Source organism: Charadrius vociferus, unplaced genomic scaffold (assembly GCF_000708025.1).
Source record: "Charadrius vociferus isolate BGI_N301 unplaced genomic scaffold, ASM70802v2 scaffold549, whole genome shotgun sequence".
In the NCBI taxonomy this organism is placed as follows: Eukaryota; Metazoa; Chordata; class Aves; order Charadriiformes; family Charadriidae; genus Charadrius; species Charadrius vociferus.
Genome location: NW_009650103.1, coordinates 1,098,381 through 1,108,838, shown reverse-complemented (window position 1 = coordinate 1,108,838; position 10,458 = coordinate 1,098,381). Strand labels below are relative to the sequence as shown.

Genomic DNA, 10,458 nt, shown 5'->3' with positions numbered 1-10,458 from the left:
GCGCTGCGCCCCGCCGTTACGGCAGCTCTGTGCATTGGGAGCTGCTAGATACAACCTCACAGTCATCCCCAAGGATTATTTTTCAAAGCATTTAGTAATTGCAAATTCTAGCAGAACATAAAAATGTCACTTAGCAGAAACCGCCTCCCCCCGCGCCCCGGCCCCGCCGCCGCGTCCTTTGCGGGGTAATGAAACACTTCATTCAAGAATTGGGAAATGTGCAAATTGGAATGTGTTAAATCCACTTTGTTTTTTTTTTTTTTTTTTAAAGACTGGAAATCCTTTCTTCTTTGACAGCAAAAAGAGGCAGAAGGCTCAGGAATATTTTAATTTTTTTTTTTTATTCCTTTCCTTTTGGCTACTTGCAGAAACCTAATGTTTTGCACCTAAAGCAGAGCCCCCCCCTGCCCCGCACCACTGCTCCCGCAGCCCCGGCAGGTCTCACTAACGCTCTCCCCGCTTGCAGGAGTGGGATTACACCTACGTGCACAGCTTCTACCACTGCGCCTTGGCCATGGCCTTCGTGCTGCTGCTGCCGAAGGAGAACAAGAAGGCCGGGAGCGCCGGGACCCCCGCCAGGCTGGACTGCTCCACGCTCTGCTGCTGCGTCTGAGCCGCCCCGGCCCAGCGGGGCACGTGCTTTTCCATGTACATCCATCCTCAGGCGACGGAGGTGGGCAACCAAAAGCAAAATGCTCTGCCCGCAGCATCTTCCGCTGGGACACCAGCATCTTTTCCCACCAGCTCTGTGCGCGCCCTGGGCTTTTCATCCCTTTTCCGCCATCAGCCCTAGCAGAGGTTGCGCTTGCGATTTGCTCCGTACCCGTCCTTCTCCCCGGAGAAGCGCTTGTCTGAGCCACAACCCTCAGGAGACCCTCACGCTCTCCGGCCATGTCACCGCCTGGGCTGTCCCCTGTACTGGCGCTGGAGGACACGAGTTGTCCCCTCCGTGCAGGTTTGCCCAGCCTGAGCACATGGGGTTTTATTTGTCACACCCAATTAACAGAACCTGTATTTTTTTGTGAGATATTTACTATTTTATTTATGCGTTCTCCTGATGTAAATAATATATACCAACAAAGACTTTGCAAGTGTGCAGTGCCAGTGTTTCCTACGCGGTGCGAGAAACATTCCAGCTCAGGTTCCGAGGGCAGATGCCACCCCCAAAGTGGAGCTCCGGGAACGGCCACCCCGTCTCCTGCCCACCGGTCCCCCTGGCCCGATGGGACCTGCGACATTGGGCACTTTGTCCTCGCAGACCTGCCCGGGCGGCGCGGGCAGCAGGTGCGCTCGCGGAGAGCTGTGTTAGCATGGAAAGTACATGGAAAATTAAAGGCAGAGAAAAGAAGCTCCTGGAGGGAGGGGGGAGGGCTGTAAGTCTATAACATCTCCTCTAACAGACTATTTACTATAGCAGAAGTGTATGATTTATTTAGACTGTCTGGGAAAAACGCCAAGACTATATGTCATGGACAATTAGAGCAGTATTGATATACAGTGATGTCCACAGAAAGCCCACATTAAGCCTGGGTTCCTCTGGAAGAGAAATCCACCCCGGTCATTCATCAGAGCAACTTCCTGCGACGGGGGCAACAACCAAAACTGAATGAGCTTCCAACAAAAATATAAATGAATTATGAACCCCCGAGCATCCAAGAGTCGCTGGCAAGCGGTGGCACAGCCGCTGCAGCTGCATGCAGAGGCACCGCGAGCAAAGAGGTTTTTTCAAAGGGTTCACCAGCACCTAAACCAACACAGCGCGCTGGAGCTTCTGCGGCATCCAGCCCTGGGGATGTTGTGCAAGATGCTCCAAGGGTTTGCGTGCAACACTTTCCCCGTTGCTTGCCCGCTACTGGAGTACTTTGCCACATGACAACTGCTCAGGGCATCCCCCAAAAAATGGTCCCAAGCGCTCCAACTCCCAATTCAGAGCTGAACGCAACAAGCACCCTAGCACTATACGCGAGAGCCGGCCCCGAGGGTGCGCGGCTGCTTCCCGAGGGGTCACCCACATGGGTGTCCCACTGTCAGGGCCACACCAGCTCTCGCTGAGCCCCCCTGAGCACGTCCCACGTCCAAATACCCGATGCCGACCCTCCCCAGGAGCCTGACCAGCAGTGCCAGCACCCTCCATCCTTCCCCACAGCCTTTGCCACTCGCTGCAGCCGCTGATCAGAGGCATCCTGACCCCCCCGACTCATTTTGCCACTCTTCAGCCCCTCCGACATGCCTAACCCTGCAGCAAGCCCCGACGGTTCATGGGCAGCGTGGGCACGGGGAGAGCCCTGCGCGGGTAAAGCGCTGGGAGGAGAGGCACCGAGTAACTGCAACACATTACTGTGGCTGAGCAGGAGGGAAAAAAGGATGGCAAACCCCGTGCAAACAAGGAGGGCACATTAGCTAAGGCCCAGCTGAGTAAATGAAAGCTCCAGCTCCCACCTGCCATGTATTCAGGTGTTACACAAAAAAAAAAAAAAAAAAAAAGAAAAACAAACCCAAAAAGTGTATTGCATACAACAAAATTCCTGGTGAGGTTTCCTTTTTCCCCTCTCCCTGCGGATGCCCCAGGGCGCTGCTCCGACTGCGCAAACCGTCCATCCCTTTGCACCCAGTGTGGGACCAGCACCCGCTCTCGGGGCCGGAACGCAGCCGGGCACGTCCATGGGGTCCCTGCCGCCGCATCAGCCCCACGCCGGCGGCAGCACCGGGCACCCCGGCACCCGGGAGGAAGGTGCACGGGCTGAATTCGCTATCGCCCGGGCAGGATATCCCCTGCAATACAAACGCAGGGAAATATTATAAACATTTACAGCAACGTAGACAAAACAGTCTCTTGTAACCTTTTAGCGCTGCCGAGAGCTTTGCCTGTAAGAGCTCTTGAGCCCCTGCCAAAAATTCTTGCTGCTTTCATAAGAGTAGGTGTTTTCGTCTAAGGTGCAGTCTGAGTGCTGTGACCTTTGTCATGTCTGCTACTGAAATTTCCTGCTTTTCTGTTATTCTCTTCTTTGGTAAGATGATATGAAACCCAAAACTTTTATTGCCCCTTTTAAAGCGTCTTTATAGCTCCCCGTCTACTTCATATACTGTCTTATTCTCGAACGCTGGGATATTACTTATGGGATCCGGGCTTGATGCTGCAAAAGGCATTTAGGTTTCACGAAGCCCAAACCGCCCGGGTTTTTTTTCTTTTCAAAGATCAACTGGGGAAGGGGGCGGGGGGGAGGAAAAAAAAAAAAAAAAAGAAAGAAATGTGCCTACTGGAGTTTTGCTACCTTTAGCCTTCCTGTTTTAAATGTACCATCATGAACACTGTGGTTTTTAACAACTGCCTTTTACAATCACAGCTACACGATAATGGCAAATATTAAATCCTTCTATGGCACAATAGGGATTTTTCTTGAGAAAGACACTGAAATATTTTAATCTACTGTGCCAGCGGCTCAGATGTGGTCGGACCCTGCAGCCAGTGCTGAACCCAGTGTTGGCACCGGGGGGGGCCGGTACTGCTCAGGGGGCGCCCACGAACCCCATTTCCCCGCTCGGTTTCGGCGTCGGGACAGACCACATGAAGGATGCGCGTCCCCGGGCCAGGGCTGATGCAAAGCCTCACCAGCCGGGTGCCGGTGCCAAGGTTTCGTGCTCCCATCCCACCCCTCGGGCAGCGGGGCATCGCCTCGGCCGCACGCAGGGACCGCAGTGGTAGGGTTCCCCCGGGACCCGGCTCACCTCCGCGTGCTCCCCAACATCCCCACCGCGGGAGGAGCGGGCACCCGGCGTGCCCAGGGGGCAGAGGGCTGGCCCGGGGCTGCAGCCCCACCGGGGGATCTCGCAGCAGGCACAGGGGCCAGCGGGCAACGACGGGATGGAACCGTCCCCTCCAGGGGACACTGATTCCCCCATGCTCGCCTACGGCAGGGCTGGGATGAGAGGGGAATTAGGACCTACTCCTGCTCGAGGGGAGGCTTCCAGAGATGTCTAGTCGGGCTCGGTGCCAGCTAATCTTCCAGGCAAACTTTATCCAGATCCCTTTGGCTGCAGAAAGTGAAAAACTAGCCAGACCAAAACATAAAAGCCTGGTTTCTGCTGCCAGCTGTATAGGGCACTCCAGAAAATGCCTTATCACCATGTGATTTCGAAAGACTGCTTCAGGGGGTGGTTGTTTTTTTTTTTTTCCACACGCTGCTCTTCCCTCCTCACCCTCGCACCCCCGTTCCTCCGCAGACGTTCAAGCTGTGAGCCAGCCCTGCCAGGTTAACTCGCAGACCGCGGGGCAAAGGCTTTTCTTCTAACCATTTTTATGCCCTTTAGGCCACGGCAGTGCTGCCCCACTTCAGGGAGTGCCACTGCTTCAGCCTGAGGTACATGCAGCTCATCAGAAGCAGAGATGGACAACGCAAGGAGATGCGACGACCAGAGAGGTCCTGCCTCCTCCCAGGGAGGACCAAAGAAACCCAGTTTCCCTGGAAATTCAAAAGTGGTGATTTTTTGTGCAGGTAGAGGCAGGAGGAGCGCTGCGAGGAGCCCCAGGGAGAGGTCCTGCTCTGGGCTCCTCCATCGCCCTCCGGTTCTGAGGTGCAGATGTCGTCTGTGTCCTGTAACAGGGATACAGCAGGTCTGCAGGGGCGAAGGGGGGGTCACCACCAATGACCCAGGGCTCCCCAGCCCTGGGACACGGTACAGATGCACTATTCGAAACCAGCCCCGTCCGTTAGCTTGGGAAAAAGGGGAGATGGAGCAACTGAAGAATCTATCTGGGACCAGTTGGTATCTCTCAGCTTCGCTCCAGCTATCCCAGCCCCAATGCGTATCTTTTTTTGGGTGCACAGAGACGATGTCTGGCATTTCAGAGTCATCGGGGGGCACCCAAGAAGATCAAGGTGGGATTTGCCATGGCTGGTGCTGCTCTGCAGAAACAACACCTTGCTGCAGCGGCGCAGGATGGAGTTAGAGCAGATGCAACCGTGGGGGTCAGTAAAGTGGTACCTCCTGCGTGGGTGCAAAGCTGCCTAACCCCGCACCAACAAGCAAAAAAAAAACATTGATGCATCGGGATTTTGCATAAAGCAACACCACGACACATCCCAGCAGGTTTCCCTTCTCCTCCTCTTTCCTCTCCACTTTTCGGCAAGATTTCCAACCAAACTTTCCAGCCCGGTCGGCGCGGGCAGGGCAGCCCCATCCCGGTGCCGCCCAGCAGCCTCCGGCAGCGACGAGGTATTTTCGGGGCACGAGGGAGCTCAGCTGCAGCACCGCAGACAGGCTGAGCCGCTCGGCTCCGGGGGGGTCGGCCAAGGAGCCCCTCGCACACTCGCAGGTGTCCGTTTCCCCCCCGGCAGCGCCGGAGACGGCCGTGGATGGTGGACCCGACCCAAGTGAGCAAACCCGAGCGTCGAGTCCCCGACCCGGGGAAGGGGAGATGCAAAGCAGCCGGACTCTCTCGGCTCTTGCGGGGATGCTTTCGCAGCTGCAAAAACTCGCTCCAGGTCCAGGTTCGGTGTCTCCAGCCTCCCCGCTCCTCCGGCGGAACGGTCCCAGGGAGCGGCGGTCCAAGGTTTTCGGTTTAGGCCAATCTCCCAGAAATTCTGTCATCATGCAGTGCATCACGCACACTCCCGGATCCGCATTACACAGAGGATGGCCCCGGTCCAGCGCCTCTTAAAGTCAGTGGAAAAACCCTCCCTCGCTACGATGGGAGCTGGCTCAGGCCGTATACGATCTGACAGATACCATGGAGCGAGAGAAGTTGTTTTAATCTGGGAATATCTTGTGGCCCCAAAGCTCCTTCTGGAGACAGACGGGGCAGCGCATCCGCAGAGCGGGTGCTGCTAAGAAAAGTTCCCGACTTTGCAACAGCCTTTCAATGAGCATTTAACGAACCCGTCGTTATCTGATCCCTGCGCTCCGAATGCGAGGGAACTGCTCGGGTTTCCAACTGCACACATCATCTGATGCTCGTAAAAGGAGCTGATCTGTCTGGAAGCCCCAGACCCTAAGAAACATTATTTCAAGGTGTGTGTGGGGGTGTGAATAATGCTTTAAAAAACATCCGGGTGGACAGACAGGGATGGGTGACTGTTCTCCCCTGCTCACCTGTGGTTTTCCAGCAAAGCAAACATTGGCTGATAAAACTCACCATCTCCTTATAAAGGCAGGATCTGTTTTGCCTGTAAAAGGGAAGGTTTGGGGGAAGTTTTATACGCGTCTCTCCTCTCTTTCTATGTCTTTATTTGCATTTTCGTTTTCACAGTAGTTGAGCTAATCTGAACGGAGCAGGAGCAAGGGTGCAGGTTATAACCAAAGTATCGGGTAGCACCTTCACATCTGGAAGGGATTTTGACACAAGTTCTCCCAGACTGTTACAGACAGTTTAAAAGCAAAATCTGATAAATAGCAAATGTTTAACAAGTCAATAGGAAGCTGCATTTGCGAGAACATGTGGCTCTAACCGGTCTAGCACTGCCGCATTGCCAAAGCCCTTCAAACCCATACGCGCACATACCTGCAGCACGCAGCGAGGGTTTGCCGTGGCTCTGCCTGGACCTGGTCTCAGTTACAGAGGAAAGGATTAAAGACAGATGTGTCTTTGTATGTCCAGACATGTCCAACAGCCCTCTTCCAAGCCCGAGCAGGTCCTGAGCCTCCCTGCTTCGGTGGTAAGGGGCTTGCTTCTCCTTCCCAGCCTAAACCCTGCCTTTTTGGTGTGCCCCCAGCCTGGCATTTAAGGTGGGAAGAGGACAAAGGGAGCTGAATAGCTCAGGAAAGCCCCGCAGAGCCCACCCCCGCAAGCCTGCCGGCACGGCGGGCACCGCTATCCCCAGCACGGGAGTTTTGGGGGCTCCACTGGCCGGTGTGGACCCCCTCGGGTCTCTGCACGGAGGGTCAGAAGCATGGTCTCACCCCAATTTTGCACAGATTGAGGCCCATCAGAGCCCCAACCCAAAAGGCGGAGGCGTTTCCACCTCTGGAAAGCTTTTGTCATCCCTTGAGAGCCGCAGCCTCCTCGGGACAGAGGCCGGTGGCCGCCCGGGCAATGCCCTCCCGAGGAAAAGCGCCACTGCCAGCAAAACATCCCGGCATGAAACGCTCTTGCAGTGTTGCAACCCTGCCTGGTTTGAGGAGACTTCATACCAATAAACAAACGACTACCCAAAATGTGGAAAGAGGCATTAAAATAGAGAGAATTATGCAAGGAGGGGGGAGCGGAGGGGGAGACGGAGGAATAAGAAGTGACCAGGAAAACCACCAGAAACCCTCCGGGATGCCTGCCTATATTTAAAGATAATGTGTCCAGCCGTCTTGCCAAGTCCCACTCATTTGGAGCCGGGCTCATGTTTTGGATTAATTTTAAGGCAGTTCCTAAAGCATCTCACTCGCGCAAGGAAGAATTTTTGCCTCCTTGGCCAAGGTGACCTTTTAAAAAATCTCACTCACTATTTTTCAACCTCTCACTCATTTAAAATTGTCATCGCCAGAGAGCTGCGGGGCACTCGGCGCAGACAATTCCTTTTCTGGTGCTCACCAGCCCCACGGCTCCACAGCATCCTGGAGCGGGGCTGGGTGCGAGGATGCAGGATTTGGGGAGGGGGGCAGGGGGAGCATTTCCATGCAAGTCAGGACCCTTCCCCTCTCCTATGGGCATCACCCGACCGAGCACTGAGAGCAAAAAAAAACCCACCATGAGCTGGCTGAAAGTTTTCCACGGAAACTTGACTTCCACAAAAAGTCAGATTTTTTGGTTTTTTTACCTAAAATATTGCGTGGACGCATGCACATGCTGTCCAGACTGATGCCTTTGTTCGAGGAAGGGAAATGTAAATCGCGAATATTGCCCCAGCCCGTGACTGCTCCATTGCACATGGGTTTTCTGCTCAGCTCTTTGCTCAGAGCGGCCCCAGAAGGAGCCACCTCAAGACGTGCCCCACTCTCCATGGGGAGGATGCACTCAAGAGGTGTCATCCCCGGGTCCCCCCCAGCTCCCAGCCACAACAGGGCGAGAGTTTTTGAGCAGAAACGTGAGAGCGGTCTCTCCCAGAGACACCACCCAGCCCACCTTCTCGCCCAGGCATCTGCAGCATCCTAATCGCCCTGGAATCCAAAGCACGTCCACGGCAGGGCCGTCAGATGCTTCCCATTTAGCTTAAACGTTTGCAAAATGCTCAGCCACTGACTCACTGCAGGGCCCGGGATGAGCCGGCACGCCGGCGGTGCTCAGCTGCCCTCGCCGCGCCGTGGCAGGATCACGTCTGACGCTCCGGCGGGGCGTTTGGCAAAAAAAAGCGGATTTTTCAAAGTTGAGCATCCCTTGGTACTTTGCACCTTTCCAGTGCTACCGGCGAGCGAGCAGGTCGTGGGACATGGAAGTTGCTATTTGTTGCTGATGATCCCAGATGCCACGCTGGGGATTTAAGGGAGCGATGGGAGCAATGGAGGAGAAGGGATGGCCGCAGGGGCAGCGCTGGCGGCGGAGCGTGGGGCTGCAGAAGGTGGGGATGCCCCCAGCCCCGGCACCGGCGCTACGGGGAGTCTGAGGGCTGCAGGTGGTCCGGAGCAACTCGGGATGCAGCAGGCTCAGCCGCTGCTTTGGCTTTGGGGAGCCTAACAGGTAGGGCCAGACACTTTCTTTCCCTCACACTTCATGCCCTAAAGTTCCAGTGGCAACACCGAGTGACAGCGGTGAACAAAAATTGGTGATTTATTTTTTTTCCAGCCAAAGGGACAAGATCTCGCTGCTCCCCAGGTCCAAAGGTGCCAGGCGCAGCACGAGGACATCCTTCCCGCAGCAGCTTTGGTACTTTAGCATCCAGCCCCGGGGAACCAAGACACAGAGAGGCAGCCACGAAAATGAGACAGACATTTGGGGTTTCAGTTAAGCAAATTTCCTCCACCCAGCAAGAAAAGTTGAGCTTGGGTTTGGCTGGATTTGGGAGATGAAGTTTTTTGGGCAGCTCCATAGTTTTATTTAAACCAGTTCAACCAGCCATCACATAACCTCATCCCCGGAGGGGAACACAGAAACTCAAGGTGCCTCTTGTGCAATAGATGCTGCTCTTTACCCAAGCAGGTCTGGGATAGTGCTCAGAGTTTTGCTCCATCTCTGTCCAGGCTAAAGGAAAGACCACACACAAAACGGTTTCAGGATGCCAGCAGCTGTGCACAAAGCATTTGGTTTACATTAATTATTTGTATGTAACAAAAAAAAAAAAAAAAAAGGGGGGGGGGGGGGGAGAAGGAGGGCAAGCGAGCCGAGAAGATAGGAGGGATGGAGGAATGCTTCTGCATCGCCCTGATGAGATCTGCTCAGACCCCAAACGCAGATTGCAGCACATGCCGTGTGTCTTAACACCTCCTGCCCCGAACGGCTTCTGCCACCCGGAGCGGCGCAGTCCTGCCCTGAGCGGCGCCTGGAAACGCTTCGGTGAATGAGGAGGACAAATGCAGCCCATAACGCTCTCAAAGACCCCAGTGGGAACCTTTCCTCCCAGCTTTGCTCCCCGCTCCACTTCCCTCTGTCTCCTTTCCTGAGAAGAAATGTTCCCAAGAAAGACTGGGAAAGGTAAAGCAAATTTTGCTGTGGCAGGGGGAGAGATGCTGGCGCTTACTGGGAAGGAGGCAGCAAACGAGAGATGCGAGTAAATAAAATGAGGAGGAGGCAGGTGGTAAGTGGGGTCATTAAAAACAGAAAATCCCCTTGGTTTCCCAGCAGTGCAGAAGCCCCAGACGCAGATGGGTGAAGCCCTTCACTCTCTCCTCTCTGGAGAGCACTGTGAACAGTGGGGACCCTTCCAGGGCCAGGGATTGACCCCCCCCAGGGATGGGCACCTTATACTGGCACAGACCCGCAAGCCCCCATCCCCTCCGCAAGGGCAAGAGGAGCAGGCGAGGCGCAGGCTCAGCCTGAGCTTGAGCAGCCACCAAAGAGACCGGATCGATCGGATCTCCACAAAGCAAAGCCCCACCGCGGCAGGTCCACGATGCCGCTCACCACGGGAGGGGGTAAGCGCGGTTCCCAGCTTGGACCATGCGCTGGGCCGTACCAGCATCACCCCACCAGCCCGGCTCCGGCTCCTCCTGCGTGCTCAGGGTGCGACATCCAGCCCTGACCCCCCAACAGCAGACACATGCCTGCAGGGACCGTGGTCGGTGGCTGCAATCATCTGCCTGTCACCTCCAGCAGCTGCACCCCTGCCGCGTCCTGCACACCTCCTGCACGCTGCACATCCCCATCCCGTGCAGCCTCCCCTGGGCTCTGCGCGGCCACCGGCACTAGGACTGCAGCAGTCCCTAACCAAGGACCTTGCTGTGCCCGGAGCTCTACAAATCCTAAATACATCCCCATCTCCTGAGGGCCAGCAGCATGCAGCAGCCCGGCCAGGCCCCGCTCCAAACCAGGCGATGAGTGCTGTCAGGTCACGGCATCGCCAGGCACGTGCGTTTGGCCAGAGCGGTGGCACCGCATCT

The 10,458-nt window shown here is 55.6% G+C and overlaps 1 protein-coding gene across 1 annotated transcript in view; it reads left to right on the top strand.

The window, feature by feature from the left end:
• The window catches only part of TMEM8C (transmembrane protein 8C), a 7,242-nt gene extending 6,622 nt beyond the window's left edge, over positions 1–620 (top strand). Inside the window, exon 5 of the mRNA XM_009892249.1 lies at positions 467–620. Within this exon, the coding sequence (XP_009890551.1) occupies positions 467–613 (147 nt within the window). The 3' untranslated portion in view covers positions 614–620. The remainder of the gene's footprint in view (positions 1–466) is intronic.
• Positions 621–10,458: the final 9,838 nt, after the last annotated feature.